Source organism: Pseudophryne corroboree, chromosome 2, assembly GCF_028390025.1.
Source record: "Pseudophryne corroboree isolate aPseCor3 chromosome 2, aPseCor3.hap2, whole genome shotgun sequence".
Lineage (NCBI taxonomy): Eukaryota > Metazoa > Chordata > Amphibia > Anura > Myobatrachidae > Pseudophryne > Pseudophryne corroboree.
In genome coordinates, this window is record NC_086445.1 from 1,049,128,890 (window position 1) to 1,049,151,653 (window position 22,764).

The window sequence follows — 22,764 nt, forward strand, 5'->3', positions numbered from 1 at the left end:
GAGTGTAGTGTGGAGGCTGTGCTCGCCTGCATATAAGAGGAGTGTAGTGTGGGGGCTGTGCTCACCTGTGTATAAGAGGAGTGTAGTGTGGGGGCTGTGCTCACCTGTGTATAAGAGGAGTGTAGTGTGGAGGCTGTACTCACCTGTGTATAAGAGGAGTGTATGGTGGAGGCTGTGCTCACCTGCGTATAAGAGGAGTGTAGTGTGGGGGCTGTGCTCACCTGTGTATAAGAGGAGTGTATGGTGGAGGCTGTGCTCACCTGCGTATAAGAGGAGTGTAGTGTGGAGGCTGTGCTCACCTGTGTATAAGAGGAGTGCATGGTGGAGGCTGTGCTCACCTGCGTCTAAGAGGAGTGTAGCGTGGGGGTTGTGCTCACCTGCGTATAAGAGGAGTGTAGTGTGGGGGCTGTGCTCACCTGTGTATAAGAGGAGGGTAATGTGGGGGTTGTGCTCACCTGTGTATAAGAGGTGTATGGTGGAGGCTGTGCTCACCTGTGTATAAGAGGAGTGTAGTGTGGGGGCTGTGCTGACCTGTGTATAAGAGGAGGGTAGTGTGGGGGTTGTGCTCACCTGTGTATAAGTGCAGTGTAATGTGGAGGCTGTGCTCACCTGTGTATAAGAGGAGGGTAATGTGGGGGTTGTGCTCACCTGTGTATAAGAGGTGTATGGTGGAGGCTGTGCTCACCTGTGTATAAGAGGAGTGTAGTGTGGGGGCTGTGCTGACCTGTGTATAAGAGGAGTGTAGTGTGGAGGCTGTGCTCACCTGTGTAGAAGGAGTGTAGTGTGGGGGTTGTGCTCACCTGTGTATAAGAGGAGTGTAGGGGCTGTGCTCACCTGTGTATAAGGAGTGTAGGGTGGGGGCTGTGCTCACCTGTGTATAAGAGTGTAGTGTGGAGGCTGTGCTCACCTGTGTATAAGAGTGTAGTGTGGGGGCTATGCTCACTTGTGTATAAGAGGGGTGTAGGGTGGAGGCTGTGCTCTCCTGTGTATAAGAGGTGTGTAGTGTGGGGGTTGTGCTCACCTGTGTATAAGAGGTGGGTAGTGTGGGGGTTGTGCTCTCCTGTGTATAAGAGGTGTGTAGTGTGGGGGCTGTGCTCACCTGTGTATAAGAGGTGAGTAGTGTGGGGGTTGTGCTCCCCTGTGTAGAAGAGTAGTGTAGTGTGGGGCCTGTGCTCACCTGTGTATAAGAGGAGTGGAGGCTGTACTCACCTGTGTAGAAGAGGAGTGTAGTGTGGGGGCTGTGCTCACCTGTGTATAAGAGGAGTGTAGTGTGGAGGCCTGTGCTCACCTGTGTATACGAGGAGTGTAAGGTGCGGGTGGTGCTCACCTGTGTATAAGAGGTGTGTAGTGTGGGGGATGTGCTCACCTGTGTATAAGAGGAGTGTAGTGTGGGAGCTGTGCTCACCTGTGTATAATAGCAGTGTAATGTGGAGGCTGTGCTCACCTGTGTATAAGAGGAGGGTAATGTGGGGGTTGTGCTCACCTGTGTATAAGAGGTGTATGGTGGAGGCTGTGCTCACCTGTGTATAAGAGGAGTGTAGTGTGGGGGCTGTGCTGACCTGTGTATAAGAGGAGGGTAGTGTGGGGGTTGTGCTCACCTGTGTATACGAGGAATGTAGTGTGGAGGCTGTGCTCACCTGTGTATAAGAGGTGTGTAGTGTGGGGGTTGTGCTCACCTGTGTATAAGAGGAGGGTAGTGTGGGGGTTGTGCTCACCTGTGTATGAGGAGGGTAGTGTGGAGGTTGTGCTCACCTGTGTATAAGAGGAGTGTATGGTGGAGGCTGTGCTCACCTGTGTATAAGAGGGGTGGAGGCTGTGCTCCCCTGTGTATAAGAGGTGTGTAGGGTGGAGGCTGTGCTCCCCTGTGTATAAGAGGAGTGTAGTGTGGGGGCTTTGCTCACCTGTGTAGAAGAGGAGTGTAGTGTGGAGGCTGTGCTCACCTGTGTAGAAGAGGAGTGTAGTGTGGGGGCTGTGCTCACCTGTGTATATGAGGGGTGGAGGTTGTGCTCCCCTGTGTATAAGAGGTGTGTAGTGTGTGGGCTGTGCTCCCCTGTGTATAAGAGGTGTGTAGTGTGTGGGCTGTGCTCACCTGTGTATAAGAGGAGTGTAGTGTGGGGGCTGTGCTCACCTGTGTATAAGAGGAGTGTAGTGTGGGGGCTGTGCTCACCTGTGTATAAGAGGAGTGTAGTGTGGGGGCTGTGCTCACCTGTGTATAAGAGGAGTGTAGTGTGGGGGCTGTGCTCACCTGTGTATAAGAGGAGTGTAGTGTGGGGGCTGTGCTCACCTGTGTATAAGAAGAGTGCAGGGGCTGTGCTCACCTGTGTATAAGAGGAGTGTGGGGGCTGTGCTGACCTGTGTATAAGAGCAGTGTAGTGTGGAGGCTGTGCTCACCTGTGTATAAGAGGAGTATAGGGGCTGTGCTCACCTGTGTATAAGAGAGTGTAGTGTGGGGGCTGTGCTCACCTGTGTATAAGAGCAGTGTAGTGGCTGTGCTCACCTGTGTATAAGAGGAGTGTAGGGTTGAGGCTGTGCTCATCTATGTATAAGAGGGGTGTAGGGTGGAGGCTGTACTCTCCTGTGTATAAGAGGTGTGTAGTGTGGGGGTTGTGCTCACCTGTGTATAAGAGGAGTGTAGTGTGGGGGCTGTGCTCACCTGTGTATAAGAGGTGGGTAGTGTGGGGGTTGTGCTCACCTGTGTATAAGAGGAGTGTATGGTGGAGGCTGTGCTCACCTGTGTATAAGAGGAGTGGAGGCTGTACTCACCTGTGTAGAAGAGGACTGTAGTGTGGAGGATGTGCTCACCTGTGTATAAGAGGAGTGTAAGGTGGGGGTGGTGCACACCTGTTTATAAGAGGAGTGTAGTGTGCGGGCTGTGCTCGCCTGTTGTATAAGAGGAGTGTAGTGTGGGGGCTGTGCTCACCTGTGTATAAGAGGAGTGGAGGCTGTACTCACCTGTGTAGAAGAGGAGTGTAGTGTGGGGCCTGTGCTCACCTGTGTATAAGAGGAGTGGAGGCTGTACTCACCTGTGTAGAAGAGGAGTGTAGTGTGGGGGCTGTGCTCACCTGTGTATAAGAGGAGTGGAGGCTGTGCTCACCTGTGTGTAGGGTGGGGGCTGTGCTCACCTGTGTATAAGAGGACTGTAGTATGGAGGCCTGTGCTCACCTGTGTATAAGAGGAGTGTATGGTGGAGGCTGTGCTCACCTGTGTATAAGAGGAGTGTATGGTGGAGGCTGTGCTCACCTGTGTATAAGAGGAGTGTATGGTGGAGGCTGTGCTCACCTGTGTATAAGAGGAGTGTATGGTGGAGGCCTGTGCTCACCTGTGTATAAGAGGGGTGTAGGGTGGAGGCTGTGCTCCCCTTTGTATAAGAGGGGTGTAGGGTGGAGGCTGTGCTCCCCTGTGTATAAGAGGGGTGTAGGGTGGAGGCTGTGCTCCCCTGTGTATAAGAGGTGTGTAGTGTGGGGGTTGTGCTCACCTGTGTATAAGAGGAGTGTGGGGGCTGTGCTCACCTGTGTATAAGAGCAGTGTAGTGTGGAGGCTGTGCTCACCTGTGTATAAGAGGAGTATAGGGGCTGTGCTCACCTGTGTATAAGAGAGTGTAGTGTGGGGGCTGTGCTCACCTGTGTATAAGAGGAGTGGAGGGGCTGTGCTCACCTGTGTATAAGACCAGTGTAGTGTGGAGGCTGTGCTCACCTGTGTATAAGAGGAGTGTAGGGTTGAGGCTGTGCTCATCTATGTATAAGAGGGGTGTAGGGTGGAGGCTGTACTCTCCTGTGTATAAGAGGTGTGTAGTGTGGGGGCTGTGCTCACCTGTGTATAAGAGGAGTGTAGTGTGGGGGCTGTGCTCACCTGTGTATAAGAGGTGGGTAGTGTGGGGGTTGTGCTCACCTGTGTATAAGAGGAGTGTATGGTGGAGGCTGTGCTCACCTGTGTATAAGAGGGGTGTAGTGTGGAGGCTGTGCTCACCTGTGTATAAGAGGGGTGTAGGGTGGAGGCTGTACTCACCTGTGTATAAGAGGAGTGTAGTGTGGGAGCTGTGCTCACCTGTGTAGAAGAGGAGTGTAGTGTGGGGGATGTGCTCACCTGTGTATAAGAGGGTGTAGTGTGGAGGCTGTGCTCACCTGTGTATAAGAGGAATGTAGTGTGGAGGCTGTACTCACCTGTGTATAAGAGGGTGTAGTGTGGAGGCTGTGCTCACCTGTGTATAAGAGGAATGTAGTGTGGAGGCTGTGCTCACCTGTGTATAAGAGGGGTGTAGGGTGGAGGCTGTACTCACCTGTGTATAAGAGGTGTGTAGTGTGGGGGCTGTGCTCACCTGTGTATAAGAGGAGTGTAGTGTGGGGGCTGTGCTCACTTGTGTATAAGAGGAGTGTAGTGTGGGGGCTGTGCTCACTTGTGTAAAGGAGGAGTGTAGTGTGGGGGCTGTGCTCACCTGTGTATAAGAGGAGTGTAGTGTGGAGGCTGTGCCCACCTGTGTATAAGAGGAGTGTAGTGTGGGGGCTGTGCTCACCTGTGTATAAGAGGAGTGTAGTGTGGAGGCTGTGCCCACCTGTGTATAAGAGGAGTGTAGTGTGGGGGCTGTGCTCACCTGTGTATAAGAGGAGTGTAGTGTGGGGGCTGTGCTCACCTGTGTATAAGAGGAGTGTAGTGTGGGGGCTGTGCTCACCTGTGTATAATAGGAGTGTAGTGTGGAGGCTGTGCCCACCTGTGTATAAGAGGAGTGTAGTGTGGGGGCTGTGCTCACCTGTGTATAAGAGGAGTGTAGTGTGGAGGCTGTGCCCACCTGTGTATAAGAGGAGTGTAGTGTGGAGGCTGTGCTCACCTGTGTATAAGAGGGGTGTAGTGTGGAGGCTGTGCTCACCTGTGTATAAGAGGAATGTAGTGTGGAGGCTGTGCTCACCTGCGTATAAGAGGAATGTAGTGTGGAGGCAGTGCTCACCTGTGTATAAGAGGAGTGTAGTGTGGGGGCTGTGCTCCCCTGTGTATAAGAGGAGTGTAGTGTGGGGGCTGTGCTGACCTGTGTATAAGAAGGGTGTAAGGTGGGGGCTGTACTCACCTGTGTATAAGAGGAGTGTAGTGTGGAGGCTGTGCTCACCTGTGTATAAGAGGAGTGTAGTGTGGGGGGCTGTGCTGACCTGTGTATAAGAAGGGTGTAAGGTGGGGACTGTACTCACCTGTGTATAAGAGCAGCGTCACTGTGAGCAGCCATAGCCGGGGTCTGGCTTGCAGTGCAGGGTACATGATACTCTGTGCTGTACTCTGTTTCATCTCTTATATAGCGGCCGGAGCTCCTGTATCAGGTAGAGATCCTGCTGATGGGATTAGGGAGGGGTGTAGGACCCCCGGTGTGGAGTTACATAGCGTGTAGTATGGAGGCACACTGTCCCAGGCACCCCCCATGGCTACTGATAGCAGGTAATGGCCACATCATAGCCAGGTGTTACTATAGATGTACGGGCAGCAGTGGCTGCAGTGCTGGTTTGGCTGCAGGGGTCCGGGCCCTGATATGCGGAAGCTTCATACATAGGGGCCCATTTACCAATAATCATAGTAACATACTTTCTGAGGTTGAAAAAGACAATTTGTCCATCGAGTCCAACCTGTGAGTGTACTGCACTGTAATATTTTTATTTAGCTGTTATGTCAATTTTTATTTTTTACTATTATTATATTGCGTGACCTACCCACCATCATCCTGTATATCCTTATCCATTAGGATTTTATCTAGCCCATTCTTAAAAGCAACGACCGAGTCTGCCATTACTACTCTCTCAGGCAGGGAATTCCAGATAAGTATTCCCTTTACTGTGAAGAAACCTTTCCGTCTCTGTGTGTGTGCGAAATCTCCTCTCCGCTAACCTAAGCGGGTGTCCACGTGTCCTCTGTGCTGATCTTACCAAAAACAGATCCCCTGCTATATCTGTGTATTGTCCCCTTATATATTTGTAAATATTAGTCATGTCCCCTCTTAGTCTCCTCTTTTCCAGTGTAAACATGCCCAGCCTAGCAAGCCTTTCCTCGTATTCCAGCGTCTCCACCCCCTTAAACAATCTGGTCGCCCGCCTCTGAACCTTTTCTAGTTCCAGGAAATCCTTTCTGTATTATGGTGCCCATAGTTGCATCGCATTGGGATCACATAGAAGGATGCGGTTATACCGGGCAGATGTAATAAGAAGTACATGTAGGGGCTCCCGTTCCTGTGCTGCGCTTACTGCACTTGTTGTGGTCACTCTCCAGAGATGAGGGTATTGGGGTAATAAGCTGCACATAGGTAATGATAAATGGGCACTAATCTGAGTAGTGGGGCGCTGCGCAGTGACATCATCACGCGAAGCCATGGTTTGTATAATGATTGGGTGTGAGCACATATCCCCCTCCCCCTTCCCGTATGCAATACATAGAGACGGTGTATACCCAGCGTACGTTGTGTGTCCTGCAGCTGCATGTTACAGGCCCATTTATCACTAAATAGCTGTACTCCCCCCTAGGTATCTATGGGGGATGCGATGCTGTCAGATTTACTAAATTCTGGAACGCTTCCCCGAGCTTGGCCCCTGCAGGTACCGCCATCTGAAGATGGCAGTATGGGCTACAGATTGCAGACAGCTGGCAGAGGGTTTCTCCGGAACCCTTCCTGGAATGGCTGCCGCGCGTGCCTGGGAGAGGGTCCCAGCACTGAAGTGAAGACATCGCGGGGGCGGGCTCACCTACATCTGGCCGGTATAATCGCAGTATTTCAGCCTATACCGACGTCACACACCTACTGACTTGCCACACTCAGGGTCACATCGATGGCTGCAGTGTCGCAGGTTGTGTGTTTCTGGTGAGTTGCAAATCTACACGAACTGTGTGGTTTTCTTTCCCAGCGAGCTGAGGTTGGTGGAGAAACGCGCCCGTGTTTCGCAGCGATCTGTGTCAGGTGTTAGAGGACACACTCACCGGAGACGGCGCTCTCAGTGTTTCTAGATCTATGGCCGGGCAGAAGACTAGGCTCATGCATTACTGTGTCACTAATTATTTCTCATTTCAGGGACCAGAATTACTGTAAGAATTCATTACAGGGGGAATCAATGACATTTTAATTGAATCTCCGCGAGTTGTTAAATCTGCATTTATTACAGCCGGCGATTTCTACTCCAGATATTGCAAAACAAAAACCCCTGGTGCTGTGATCTGCGGCGTTGTGTCTGATAATGGCAGGCTTCCGCACAGTGGGGGTCATTCCGATTTGCTCGCTAGCAGTTTTTAGCAGCTGTGCAAACGCATAGTCGCCGCCCACCGGGAAGTGTATTTTCACTTTGCAGAAGTGTGAACGCCTGTGCAGCAGAGCGCCTGTAAACACATTTTCTGCAGAACAAGACCAGCGCTGTAGTTACTTACTCTGTGCGATGATTGCTGCGACGAGTGACACGGTAATGACATCAGATACCTGCCCTGTAAACGCCCGGCCACGCCTGCGTTTCTCCAAACACTCCCAGAAAACGGTCAGTTGACACCCATAGGCGCCCTCTTTCTGTCAATCACCTTGCGGCGGTCTGTGCGATTGGAATCGTCGCTAGAACCTGTGCAAAACCACAATGGACTTCATACCCATAGGACGCGCGTGCGCATTGCGGTGCATACGCATGCGTAGATTAGCCGTTTTTTTCACTGATCGTTATGCAGCAAACAACGGCAGCTAGCGATCAACTCGGAATGACCCCCCAGTGTGTGTTATATGTGGCACTGTAACACCCGCTAGGGAGTCACCAGTTCTACACTCACACCAATGTGTGTCTTATTGTCACTTGTGTTGTCCGGGGAAGGGTTAATTGTGACAATGATGTCATCGCTATGTCGTTATCAGACCCTTTATCCCAGTATCATGTGACTGCAGATAGCCGGCCGCACACACAATGGCTGCTGTGATTGGACAATGAATGTGGCTATTATGGAATTATCTCAGGTGTGACAGGAGCGAGGAACATTGTACTGAGGACAATACGGATAATTATACCGGCGTTACAATCTCATCACCTCTCAGATACTGCCGCCCTTATTACCAGCTGGGGTGTGATTACACTATTGTATATGATAATACATAATGACAGGGACGGGATATCCCTTGTCTATGATAATATAAAGTTACTAGTCTGTGATAAACCTGCTTTGTTATATTATCCAATAACACATAACGATAGGGATAGGATAACCCTGCTCTGTAATAATATAATAATGTATGCATGTGTAATAATAATACATTACTAGATGAGTGCAGCAATAACTCTGATCTGTAATAATATAATAATGTATGGATGTGTAATAATACATTACTAGATGACCGCAGCAGTAACTCCGATCTGTAATTATGTATGTGTAATAATAAATTACTAGATGACCTCAGCAGTAACTCTGATCTGTAATAATATAATAATGTATGGATGTGTAATAATACATTACTAGATGACCCCAGCAGTAACTCCGATCTGTAATTATGTATGTGTAATAATAAATTACTAGATGACCCCAGCAGTAACTCTGATCTGTAATAATGTATGGATGTGTAATAATACATTACTAGATGACTGCAGCAGTAACTCCGATCTGTAATAATATAATAATGTATGGATGTGTAATAATACATTACTAGATGACCGCAGCAGTAACTCCGATCTGTAATTATGTATGTGTAATAATAAATTAATAGATGACCTCAGCAGTAACTCTGATCTGTAATAATATAATAATGTATGGATGTGTAATAATACATTACTAGATGACTGCAGCAGTAACTCTGATCTGTAATGATGTGTAATAATACATTACTAGATGACCGCAGCAGTAACTCTGATCTGTAATAATGTATGGATGTGTAATAATACATTACTAGATGACCCCAGCAGTAACTCTGATCTGTAATAATATAATAATGTATGGATGTGTAATAATACATTACTAGATGACCGCAGCAGTAACTCTGATCTGTAATAATATAATAATGTATGGATGTGTAATAATACATTACTAGATGACCACAGCAGTAACTCTGATCTGTAATAATGTATGGATGTGTAATAATACATTACTAGATGACCCCAGCAGTAACTCTGATCTGTAATAATGTATGGATGTGTAATAATACATTACTAGATGACCCCAGCAGTAACTCTGATCTGTAATAATGTATGGATGTGTAATAATACATTACTAGATGACCCCAGCAGTAACTCTGATCTGTAATAATATAATAATGTATAGATGTGTAATAAAACATTACTAGATGACCCCAGCAGTAACTCCGATCTGTAATAATGTATGTATGTGTAATAATACATTACTAGATGACCTCAGCAGTAACTCTGATCTGTAATAATATAATAATGTATGGATGTGTAATAATACATTACTAGAGGACCGCAGCAGTAACTCTGATCTGTAATAATGTATGGTTGTGTAATAATAAATTACTAGATGACCTCAGCAGTAACTCTGATCTGTAATAATGTATGGATGTGTAATAATACATTACTAGATGACCGCAGCAGTAACTCTGATCTGTAATAATGTATGGATGTGTAATAATACATTGCTAGATGACCCCAGCAGTAACTCTGATCTGTAATAATGTATGGTTGTGTAATAATAAATTACTAGATGACCTCAGCAGTAACTCTGATCTGTAATAATGTATGGATGTGTAATAATACATTACTAGATGACCGCAGCAGTAACTCTGATCTGTAATAATGTATGGATGTGTAATAATACATTACTAGATGACCCCAGCAGTAACTCTGATCTGTAATTATGTATGTGTAATAATACATTACTAGATGACCTCAGCAGTAACTCTGATCTGTAATAATATAATAATGTATGGATGTGTAATAATACATTACTAGATGACCTCAGCAGTAACTCTGATCTGTAATAATATAATAATGTATGGATGTGTAATAATACATTACTAGATGACCCCAGCAGTAACTCCGATCTGTAATAATGTATGGATGTGTGTAATAATACATTACTAGATGACCTCAGCAGTAACTCTGATCTGTAATAATATAATATATGGATGTGTAATAATACATTACTAGATGACCCCAGCAGTAACTCCGATCTGTAATAATGTATGGATGTGTAATAATACATTACTAGATGACCTCAGCAGTAAATCTGATCTGTAATAATGTATGTGTAATAATAAATTACTAGATGACCTCAGCAGTAACTCTGATGTGTAATAATGTATGGATGTGTAATAATTAGTGATGTGCACCGGAAATTTTTCGGGTTTTGTGTTTTGGTTTTGGGTTCGGTTCCGCGACGGTGTTTTGGGTTCGGACGCGTTTTGGCAAAACCTCACCGGAAATTTTTTCTCTGATTCGGGTGTGTTTTGGATTCGGGTGTTTTTTTTCAAAAAACACTAAAAAACAGCTTAAATCATAGAATTTGGGGGTCATTTTGATCCCATAGTATTATTGACCTCAATAACCATAATTTCCACTCATTTTCAGTCTATTCTGAACACCTCACACCTCACAATATTATTTTTAGTCCTAAAATTTGCACCGAGGTCGCTGGATGGCTAAGCTAAGCGACACAAGTGGCCGACACAAACACCTGGCCCATCTAGGAGTGGCACTGAAGTGTCAGACAGGATGGCACTTGAAAAAAATAGTCCCCAAACAGCACATGATGCAAAGAAAAAAAGAGGCGCAATTAGGTAGCTGTGTGACTAAGCTAAGCGACCCTAGTGGCCGACACAAACACCTGGCCCATCTAGGAGTGGCACTGCAGTGTCAGACAGGATGGCACTTGAAAAAAATAGTCCCCAAACAGCACATGATGCAAAGAAAAAAAGAGGCGCACCAAGGTCGCTGTGTGACTAAGCTAAGCGACACAAGTGGCCGACACAAACACCTGGCCCATCTAGGAGTGACACTGCAGTGTCACGCAGGATGGCCCTTCAAAAAAATTGTCCCCAAACAGCACATGATGCAAAGAAAAATGAAAGAAAAAAGAGGTGCAAGATGGAATTGTCCTTGGGCCCTCCCACCCACCCTTATGTTGTATAAACAGGACATGCACACTTTAACGAACCCATCATTTCAGCGACAGGGTCTGCCACACGACTGTGACTGAAATGACTGGTTGGTTTGGGCCCCCACCAAAAAAGAAGCAATCAATCTCTCCTTGCACAAACTGGCTCTACAGAGGCAAGATGTCCACCTCATCATCATCGTCCGATTCATCACCCCTTTCACTGTGTACATCCCCCTCCTCACAGATTATTAATTCGTCCCCACTGGAATCCACCATCTCAGGTCCCCGTGTACTTTCTGGAGGCAATTGCTGCTGGTGAATGTCTCCACGGAGGAATTGATTATAATTAATTTTAATGAACATCATCTTCTCCACATTTTTTGGAAGTAACCTCGTACGCCGATTGCTGACTAGGTGAGCGGCTGCACTAAACACTCTTTCGGAGTACACACTGGAGGGAGGGCAACTTAGGTAAAATAAAGCCAGTTTCTGCAAGGGCATCCAAATTGCCTCTTTTTCCTGCCAGTATACGTACGGACTGTCTGACGTGCCTACTTGGATGCTGTCACTCATATAATCCTCCACCATTCTTTCAATAGGGAGAGAATCATATGCAGTGACAGTAGACGACATGTCAGTAATCGTTGGCAGGTCCTTCAGTCCGGACCAGATGTCAGCACTCGCTCCAGACTGCCCTGCATCACCGCCAGCGAGTGGGCTCGGAATTCTTAGCCTTTTCCTCGCACCCCAAGTTGTGGGAGAATGTGAAGGAGGAGCTGTTGACGGGTCACGTTCCGCTTGACTTGACAATTTTCTCACCAGCAGGTCTTTGAACCCCTGCAGACTTATGTCTGCCGGAAAGAGAGATACAACGTAGGTTTTAAATCTAGGATCGAGCACGGTGGCCAAAATGTAGTGCTCTGATTTCAACAGATTGACCACCCGTGAATCCTGGTTAAGCGAATGAAGGGCTCCATCCACAAGTCCCACATGCCTAGCGGAATCGCTCTGTTTTAGCTCCTCCTTCAATGTCTCCAGCTTCTTCTGCAAAAGCCTGATGAGGGGAATGACCTGACTCAGGCTGGCAGTGTCTGAACTGACTTCACGTGTGGCAAGTTCAAAGGGTTGCAGAACCTTGCACAACGTTGAAATCATTCTCCACTGCGCTTGAGACAGGTGCATTCCACCTCCTTTGCCTATATCGTGGCCAGATGTATAGGCTTGAATGGCCTTTTGCTGCTCCTCCATCCTCTGAAGCATATAGAGGGTTGAATTCCACCTTGTTACCACCTCTTGCTCCAGATGATGGCAGGGCAGGTTCAGGTATTTTTGGTGGTGCTCCAGTCTTCTGTACGCGGTGCCTGAACGCCGAAAGTGGCCCGCAATTCTTCGGGCCACCGACAGCATCTCTTGCATGCCCCTGTCGTTTTTTATATAATTCTGCACCACCAAATTCAAGGTATGTGCAAAACATGGGACGTGCTGGAATTTGCCCAGATGTAATGCACGCACAATATTGGTGGCGTTGTCCGATGTCACAAATCCCCAGGAGAGTCCAATTGGAGTAAGCCATTCTGCGATGATCTTCCTCAGTTGCCGTAAGAGGTTTTCAGCTGTGTGCGTATTCTGGAAAGCGGTGATACAAAGCGTAGCCTGCCTAGGAACGAGTTGGCGTTTGCGAGATGCTGCAACTGGTTCCGCTGCTGCTGTTCTTGCAGCGGGAGGCAATACATCTACCCAGTGGGCTGTCACAGTCATATAGTCCTGAGTCTGCGCTGCTCCACTTGTCCACATGTCCGTGGTTAAGTGGACATTGGGTACAACTGCATTTTTTAGGACACTGGTGAGTCTTTTTCTGAGGTCTGTGTACATTTTCGGTATCGCCTGCCTAGAGAAATGGAACCTAGATGGTATTTGGTACCGGGGACACAGTACCTCAATCAAGTCTATAGTTGCCTCTGAATTAACGATGGATACCGGAACCACATTTCTCACCGCCCAGGCTGCCAAGGTCTGAGTTATCTGCTTTGCAGCAGGATGACTGCTGTGATTTTCATCTTCCTCGCAAAGGACTGTTGGACAGTCAATTGCTTACTGGAAGTAGTACAAGTGGTCTTCCGACTTCCCCTCTGGGATGACGATCGACTCCCAGCAGCAACAACCGCAGCGCCAGCAGCAGTAGGCGTTACACTCAAGGATGCATCGGAGGAATCCCAGGCAGGAGAGGACTCGTCAGACTTGCCAGTGACATGGCCTGCAGGACTATTGGCTTTCCTGGGTAAGGAGGAAATTGACACTGAGGGAGTTGGTGGTGTGGTTTGCAGGAGCTTGGTTAGAAGAGGAAGGGATTTACTGGTCAGTGGACCGCTTCCGCTGTCACCCAAAGTTGTTGAACTTGTCACTGACTTATGATGAATGCACTGCAGGTGACGTATAAGGGAGGATGTTCCGAGGTGGTTAACGTCCTTACCCCTACTTATTACAGCTTGACAAAGGCAATACACGGCTTGACACCTGTTGTCCGCATTTGTGTTGAAATAATTCCACACCGAAGAGCTGATTTTTTTTGTATTTTGACCAGGCATGTCAATGGCCATATTCCTCCCACGGACAACAGGTGTCTCCCCGGGTGCCTGACTTAAACAAACCACCTCACCATCAGAATCCTCCTTGTCAATTTCCTCCCCAGCGCCAGCAACACCCATATCCTCATCCTGGTGTACTTCAACACTGACATCTTCAATTTGACTATCAGGAACTGGACTGCGGGTGCTCCTTCCAGCACTTGCAGGGCGCGTGCAAATGGTGGAAGGCGCAAGCTCTTCCCGTCCAGTGTTGGGAAGGTCAGGCATCGCAACCGACACAATTGGACTCTCCTTGGGGATTTGTGATTTCGAAGAACGCACAGTTCTTTGCTGTGCTTTTGCCAGCTTAAGTCTTTTCTTTTTTCTAGCGAGAGGATGAGTGCTTCCATCCTCATGTGAAGCTGAACCACTAGCCATGAACATAGGCCAGGGCCTCAGCCGTTCCTTGCCACTCCGTGTCGTAAATGGCATATTGGCAAGTTTACGCTTCTCCTCAGACGCTTTTCATTTTGATTTTTGAGGCATTTTACTGATCTTTTGTGTTTTGGATTTTACTTGCTCTGTACTATGACATTGGGCATCGGCCTTGGCAGACGACATTGATGGCATTTCATCATCTCGGCCATGACTAGTGGCAGCAGCTTCAGCACGAGGTGGAAGTGGATCTTGATCTTTCCCTATTTTTTTTAACCTCCACATTTTTGTTCTTCATATTTTAATGCGCACAACTAAAAGGCACCACAGGTATACAATGTAGATGGATGGATAGTATACTTTATGGATGACGAGTGACGACACAGAGGTAGGTACAGCAGTGGCCTACCGTACTGCTGTATACAGTATAATGGACCTGGTGGACACTGTCAGCAGACTGCTAAACTACTAGTATAAAAAAAAAGCCACCACAGGTATACAATGTAGATGGATGGATAGTATACTTAATGGATGACGAGTGACGACACAGAGGTAGGTACAGCAGTGGCCTACCGTACTGCTATATACAGTATAATGGACCTGGTGGACACTCAGCAGACTGCTAAACTACTAGTATAAAAAAAAAAGCCACCACAGGTATACAATGTAGATGGATGGATAGTATACTTTATGGATGACGAGTGACGACACAGAGGTAGGTACAGCAGTGGCCTACCGTACTGCTATATACAGTATAATGGACCTGGTGGACACTGTCAGCAGACTGCTAAACTACTAGTATTAAAAAAAAAGCCACCACAGGTATACAATGTAGATGGATGGATAGTATACTTTATGGATGACGAGTGACGACACAGAGGTAGGTACAGCAGTGGCCTACCGTACTGCTATATACAGTATAATGGACCTGGTGGACACTGTCAGCAAACTGCTAAACTACTAGTATAAAAAAAAAAGCCACATAAGTGTTTTTCAGGCAGACAAACGTATGCTGGTGGTCACTGTCATCAAAACTCTGCACTGTACTCCTGCTATAGCTGCTCCCCAGTCCCCACAATTAAGCAGTGTGAGCACTCAGCACAGATATATCATGCAGCACACTGAGCACAGATATGGTATGGAGCGTTTTTTTCAGGCAGAGAAGAGAACGGATAAAAAACTGGTGGTCACTATCAGCAAAACTCTGCACTGTACTCCTCCTAACAGCTGCTCCCCAATCCTCCCCACAATAGTAAAATAAACAAGCAAAGCAATCAGATCAACTGTCTCGTATATAAACGGAGAGGACGCCAGCCACGTCCTCTCCCTTTCAATCTCAATGCACGTGTGAAAATGGCTGCGACGCGCGGCTGCTTATATAGAATCCGAATCTCGCGAGAATCCGACAGCGGGATGATAACGTTCGGGCGCGCTCGGGTTAGCCGAGCCATACGGGAGAATCCGAGTATGGCTCGGACCCGTGTAAAAAGGGTGAAGTTCGGGGGGGTTCGGTTTCCGAGAAACTGAACCCGCTCATCACTAGTAATAATACATTACTAGATGACCCCAGCAGTAACTCCGATCTGTAATTATGTATGTGTAATAATAAATTACTAGATGACCTCAGCAGTAACTCTGATCTGTAATAATGTATGGATGTGTAATAATACATTACTAGATGACCCCAGCAGTAACTCCGATCTGTAATTATGTATGTGTAATAATACATTCGTAGATGACCGCAGCAGTAACTCTGATCTGTAATAATATAATAATGTATGGATGTGTAATAATACATTACTAGATGACCCCAGCAGTAACTCTGATCTGTAATAATGTAATAATGTATGGATGTGTAATAATAAGAATTTACTTACCGATAATTCTATTTCTCATAGTCCGTAGTGGATGCTGGGGACTCCGTAAGGACCATGGGGAATAGCGGCTCCGCAGGAGACTGGGCACATCTAAAGAAAGCTTTAGGACTATCTGGTGTGCACTGGCTCCTCCCCCTATGACCCTCCTCCAAGCCTCAGTTAGGATACTGTGCCCGGACGAGCGTACACAATAAGGAAGGATTTTGAATCCCGGGTAAGACTCATACCAGCCACACCAATCACACCGTATAACCTGTGATCTGAACCCAGTTAACAGCATGATAACAGAGGAGCCTCTGAAAGATGGCTCACAACAATAATAACCCGATTTTTGTAACAATAACTATGTACAAGTATTGCAGACAATCCGCACTTGGGATGGGCGCCCAGCATCCACTACGGACTATGAGAAATAGAATTATCGGTAAGTAAATTCTTATTTTCTCTAACGTCCTAAGTGGATGCTGGGGACTCCGTAAGGACCATGGGGATTATACCAAAGCTCCCAAACGGGCGGGAGAGTGCGGATGACTCTGCAGCACCAAATGAGAGAACTCCAGGTCCTCCTCAGCCAGGATATCAATTTTGTAGAATTTTACAAACGTATTTGCTCCTGACCAAGTAGCTGCTCGGCAAAGTTGAAAAGCCGAGACCCCTCGGGCAGCCGCCCAAGATGAGCCCACCTTCCTTGTGGAGTGGGCATTTACAGATTTTTGGCTGTGGCAGGCCTGCCACAGAATGTGCAAGCTGAATTGTACTACAAATCCAGCGAGCAATAGTCTGCTTAGAAGCAGGAGCACCCAGCTTGTTGGGTGCATACAGGATAAACAGCGAGTCAGATTTCCTGACTCCAGCCGTCCTGGAAACATATATTTTCAGGGCACTGACAACGTCTAGCAACTTGGAGGCCTCCAAGTCCCTAGTAGCCGCAGGCACCACAAATAGGTTGGTTCAGGTGAAACGCTGAAACCACCTTGGGGAGAAACTGAGGACGAGTCCTCAATTCCTCCCTGTCCGAATGGAAAATCAGATAAGGGCTTTTTCAGGATAAAGCCGCCAATTCTGACACGCGCCTGGCCCAGGCCATGGCCAACAGCATGACCACTTTTCATGTGAGATATTTTAACTCCACAGATTTAAGTGGTTCAAACCAATGTGACTTTTGGAACCCAAAACTACATTGAGATCCCAAAGTGCCACTGGAGGCACAAAAGGAGGCTGTATATGCAGTACCCCTTTTACAAACGTCTGAACTTCAGGGACTGAAGCTAGTTCTTTTTGGAAGAAAATTGACAGGGCCGAAATTTGAACCTTAATGGACCCCAATTTCAGGCCCATAGACACTCCTGTTTGCAGGAAATGTAGGAATCGACCCAGTTGAATTTCCTCCGTCGGGCCTTACTGGCCTCGCACCACGCAACATATTTTCGCCAATTGCGGTGATAATGTTTTTGCGGTTACATCCTTCCTGGCTTTGATCAGGATAGGGATGACTTCATCCGGAATGCCTTTTTTCCTTCAGGATCCGGCGTTCAACCGCCATGCCGTCAAATGCAGCCGCGGTAAGTCTTGGAACAGACAGGGTCCTTGCTGGAGCAGGTCCCTTCTTAGAGGTAGAGGCCACGGATCCTCCGTGAGCATCTCTTGAAGTTCCGGTTACCAAGTACTTCTTGGCCAATCCGGAACCACGAATATAGTGCTTACTCCTCTCCATCTTATCAATCTCAGTACCTTGGGTATGAGAGGCAGAGGAGGGAACACATACCCTGACTGGTACACCCACGGTGTTATCAGAGCGTCTACAGCTTATTGCCTGAGGGTCCCTGGACCTGGCGCAATACCTGTCGAGTTTTTAATCACGTGGAAGACTTCTGGGTGAAGTCCCCACTCTCCCGGGTGGAGGTCGTGCTGAGGAAGTCTGCTTCCCAGTTGTCCACTCCCGGAATGAATACTGCTGACAGTGCTATCACATGATTTTCCGCCCAGCGAAAAATCCTTGCAGCTTCTGTCATTGCCCTCCTGCTTCTTGTGCCACCCTGTCTGTTTACGTGGGTGACTGCCGTGATGTTGTCCGACTGGATCAACACCGGCTGACCTTGAAGCAGAGGTCTTGCTAAGCTTAGAGCATTGTAAATGTCCCTTAGCTTCAGGATATTTATGTGAAGTGATGTCTCCAGGCTTGACCATAAGCCCTGGATATTCCTTCCCTGTGTGACTGCTCCCCAGCCTCGCAGGCTGGCATCCGTGGTCACCAGGACCCAGTCCTGAATGCCTAATCTGCGGCCCTCTAGAAGATGAGCACTCTGCAACCACCACAGGAGGGACACCCTTGTCCTTGGTGACAGGGTTATCCGCTGATGCATCTGAAGATGCGAACCGGACCATTTGTCCAGCAGGTCCCACTGGAAAGTTCTTGCGTGGAATCTGCCGAATGTGATTGCTTCGTAGGAAGCCACCATTTTACCCAGAACCCTTGTGCATTGATGCACTGAGACTTGGCTCGGTTTTAGGAGGTTCCTGACTAGCTCGGATAACTCTCTGGCTTTCTCCTCCGGGAGAAACACCTTTTTCTGGACTGTGTCCAGGATCATCCCTAGGAACAGAAGACACGTCGTCGGAACCAGGTGCGATTTTGGAATATTGAGAATCCAATCGTGCTGCCGCAACACTACCTGAGAGAGTGCTACACCGACCTCCAACTGTTCCCTGGATCTTACCCTTATCAGGGAATTGTCCAAGTAAGGGATAACTAAAATTCACTTCCTTCGAAGGAATATCATCATTTCGGCCATTACCTTGGTAAAGACCCGGGGTGCCGTGGACCATCCATACGGCAGCGTCTGAACTGATAGTGACAGTTCTGTACCATAAACGTGAGGTACCCTTGGTGAGAAAGGTAAATTTTGACATGAAGGTAAGCATCCCTGATGTCCCGAGACATCATGTAGTCCCCTTCTTCCAGGTTCGCAATCACTGCTCTGAGTGACTCAATCTTGAATTTGAACCTCTGTATGTAAGTGTTCAAAGATTTTAGATTTAGAATCGGTCTCACCGAGCTGTCCGGCTTCGGTACCACAACAGTGTGGAATAATACCCCGTTCCCTGTTGCAGGAGGGGTATCTTGATTATCACCTGCTGGGAATACAGCTTGTGAATGGCTTCCAAAACTGTCTCCCTGTCAGAAGGAGACATCGGTAAAGCCGACTTTAGGAAACGGCGAGGGGGAGACGTCTCGAATTCTAATTTGTACCCCTGAGATATCACCTGAAGGATCCAGGGGTCTACTTGCGAGTGAGCCCACTGCTAGAGATGTGCACTTGAAATTTTTCGGGTTTTGTGTTTTGGTTTTGGGTTCGGTTCCGCGGCCGTGTTTTGGGTTCGACCGCGTTTTGGCAAAACCTCACCGAATTTTTTTCGGGTGTGTTTTGGATTCGGGTGTTTTTTTCAAAAAACACTAAAAAACAGCTTAAATCATAGAATTTGGGGGTCATTTTGATCCCAAAGTATTATTAACCTCAAAAACCACAATTTCCACTCATTTTCAGTCTATTCTGAATACCTCACACCTCACAATATTATTTTTAGTCCTAAAATTTGCACCGAGGTCGCTGGATGACTAAGCTAAGCGACCCTAGTGGCCGACACAAACACCTGGCCCATCTAGGAGTGGCACTGCAGTGTCACGCAGGATGGCCCTTCCAAAAAACACTCCCCAAACAGCACATGACGCAAAGAAAAAAAGAGGCGCAATGAGGTAGCTGTGTGAGTAAGATAAGCGACCCTAGTGGCCGACACAAACACCTGGCCCATCTAGGAGTGGCACTGCAGTGTCACGCAGGATGGCCCTTCCAAAAAACCCTCCCCAAACAGCACATGACGCAAAGAAAAAAAGAGGCGCAATGAGGTAGCTGTGTGAGTAAGATAAGCGACCCTAGTGGCCGACACAAACACCGGGCCCATCTAGGAGTGGCACTGCAGTGTCACGCAGGATGTCCCTTCCAAAAAACCCTCCCCAAACAGCACATGACGCAAAGAAAAAAAGAGGCGCAATGAGGTAGCTGTGTGAGTAAGATAAGCGACCCTAGTGGCCGACACAAACACCGGGCCCATCTAGGAGTGGCACTGCAGTGTCACGCAGGATGTCCCTTCCAAAAAACCCTCCCCAAACAGCACATGACGCAAAGAAAAAAAGAGGCGCAATGAGGTAGCTGTGTGAGTAAGATAAGCGACCCTAGTGGCCGACACAAACACCGGGCCCATCTAGGAGTGGCACTGCAGTGTCACGCAGGATGTCCCTTCCAAAAAACCCTCCCCAAACAGCACATGACGCAAAGAAAAAAAGAGGCGCAATGAGGTAGCTGTGTGAGTAAGATAAGCGACCCTAGTGGCCTACACAAACACCTGGCCCATCTAGGAGTGGCACTGCAGTGTCACGCAGGATGTCCCTTCCAAAAAACCCTCCCCAAACAGCACATGACGCAAAGAAAAAAAGAGGCGCAAAGAGGTAGCTGTGTGAGTAAGATAAGCGACCCTAGTGGCCGACACAAACACCGGGCCCATCTAGGAGTGGCACTGCAGTGTCACGCAGGATGTCCCTTCCAAAAAAACGTCCCCAAACAGCACATGACGCAAAGAAAAAAAGAGGCGCAATGAGGTAGCTGTGTGAGTAAGATAAGCGACCCTAGTGGCCGACACAAACACCGGGCCCATCTAGGAGTGGCACTGCAGTGTCACGCAGGATGTCCCTTCCAAAAAACCCTCCCCAAACAGCACATGACGCAAAGAAAAAAAGAGGCGCAATGAGGTAGCTGTGTGAGTAAGATAAGCGACCCTAGTGGCCGACACAAACACCGGGCCCATCTAGGAGTGGCACTGCAGTGTCACGCAGGATGTCCCTTCCAAAAAACCCTCCCCAAACAGCACATGACGCAAAGAAAAAAAGAGGCGCAATGAGGTAGCTGTGTGAGTAAGATAAGCGACCCTAGTGGCCGACACAAACACCTGGCCCATCTAGGAGTGGCACTGCAGTGTCACGCAGGATGTCCCTTCCAAAAAACCCTCCCCAAACAGCACATGACGCAAAGAAAAAAGAGGCGCAATGAGGTAGCTGTGTGAGTAAGATAAGCGACCCTAGTGGCCGACACAAACACCGGGCCCATCTAGCAGTGGCACTGCAGTGTCACGCAGGATGTCCCTTCCAAAAAACCCTCCCCAAACAGCACATGACGCAAAGAAAAAAAGAGGCGCAATGAGGTAGCTGTGTGAGTAAGATAAGCGACCCTAGTGGCCGAAACAAACACCGGGCCCATCTAGGAGTGGCACTGCAGTGTCACGCAGGATGTCCCTTCCAAAAAACCCTCCCCAAACAGCACATGACGCAAAGAAAAAAAGAGGCGCAATGAGGTAGCTGTGTGAGTAAGATAAGCGACCCTAGTGGCCGACACAAACACCGGGCCCATCTAGGAGTGGCACTGCAGTGTCACGCAGGATGTCCCTTCCAAAAAACCCTCCCCAAACAGCACATGACGCAAAGAAAAAAAGAGGCGCAATGAGGTAGCTGTGTGAGTAAGATAAGCGACCCTAGTGGCCGACACAAACACCGGGCCCATCTAGGAGTGGCACTGCAGTGTCACGCAGGATGTCCCTTCCAAAAAACCCTCCCCAAACAGCACATGACGCAAAGAAAAAAAGAGGCGCAATGAGGTAGCTGTGTGAGTAAGATAAGCGACCCTAGTGGCCGACACAAACACCTGGCCCATCTAGGAGTGGCACTGCAGTGTCACGCAGGATGGCCCTTCCAAAAAACACTCCCCAAACAGCACATGACGCAAAGAAAAAAAGAGGCGCAATGAGGTAGCTGTGTGAGTAAGATAAGCGACCCTAGTGGCCGACACAAACACCGGGCCCATCTAGGAGTGGCACTGCAGTGTCACGCAGGATGTCCCTTCCAAAAAACCCTCCCCAAACAGCACATGACGCAAAGAAAAAAAGAGGCGCAATGAGGTAGCTGTGTGAGTAAGATAAGCGACCCTAGTGGCCGACACAAACACCGGGCCCATCTAGGAGTGGCACTGCAGTGTCACGCAGGATGTCCCTTCCAAAAAACCCTCCCCAAACAGCACATGACGCAAAGAAAAAAAGAGGCGCAATGAGGTAGCTGTGTGAGTAAGATAAGCGACCCTAGTGGCCGACACAAACACCTGGCCCATCTAGGAGTGGCACTGCAGTGTCACGCAGGATGGCCCTTCCAAAAAACCCTCCCCAAACAGCACATGACGCAAAGAAAAAAAGAGGCGCAATGAGGTAGCTGTGTGAGTAAGATAAGCGACCCTAGTGGCCGACACAAACACCGGGCCCATCTAGGAGTGGCACTGCAGTGTCACGCAGGATGACCCTTCCAAAAAATACTCCCCAAACAGCACATGACGCAAAGAAAAATTAAAGAAAAAAGAGGTGCAAGATGGAATTGTCCTTGGGCCCTCCCACCCACCCTTATGTTGTATAAACAGGACATGCACACTTTAACCAACCCATCATTTCAGTGACAGGGTCTGCCACACGACTGTGACTGAAATGACGGGTTGGTTTGGACCCCCACCTAAAAAGAAGCAATTAATCTCTCCTTGCACAAACTGGCTCTACAGAGGCAAGATGTCCACCTCATCATCATCCTCCGATATATCACCGTGTACATCCCCCTCCTCACAGATTATCAATTCGTCCCCACTGGAATCCACCATCTCAGCTCCCTGTGTACTTTGTGGAGGCAATTGCTGCTGGTCAATGTCTCCACGGAGGAATTGATTATAATTCATTTTAATGAACATCATCTTCTCCACATTTTCTGGATGTAACCTCGT

The 22,764-nt window shown here is 48.0% G+C and overlaps 1 protein-coding gene across 1 annotated transcript in view; it reads right to left on the bottom strand.

Annotated features, from left to right (window-relative positions):
• Positions 1 to 5,761, bottom strand: part of LOC135030817 (immunoglobulin superfamily member 3-like) — a 29,740-nt gene extending 23,979 nt beyond the window's left edge. The window contains exon 1 of the mRNA XM_063953964.1: positions 5,689 to 5,761. Coding sequence (XP_063810034.1) covers positions 5,689 to 5,761 — 73 coding nt within the window. The remainder of the gene's footprint in view (positions 1 to 5,688) is intronic.
• Between the last annotated feature and the right edge of the window lie 17,003 nt (positions 5,762 to 22,764).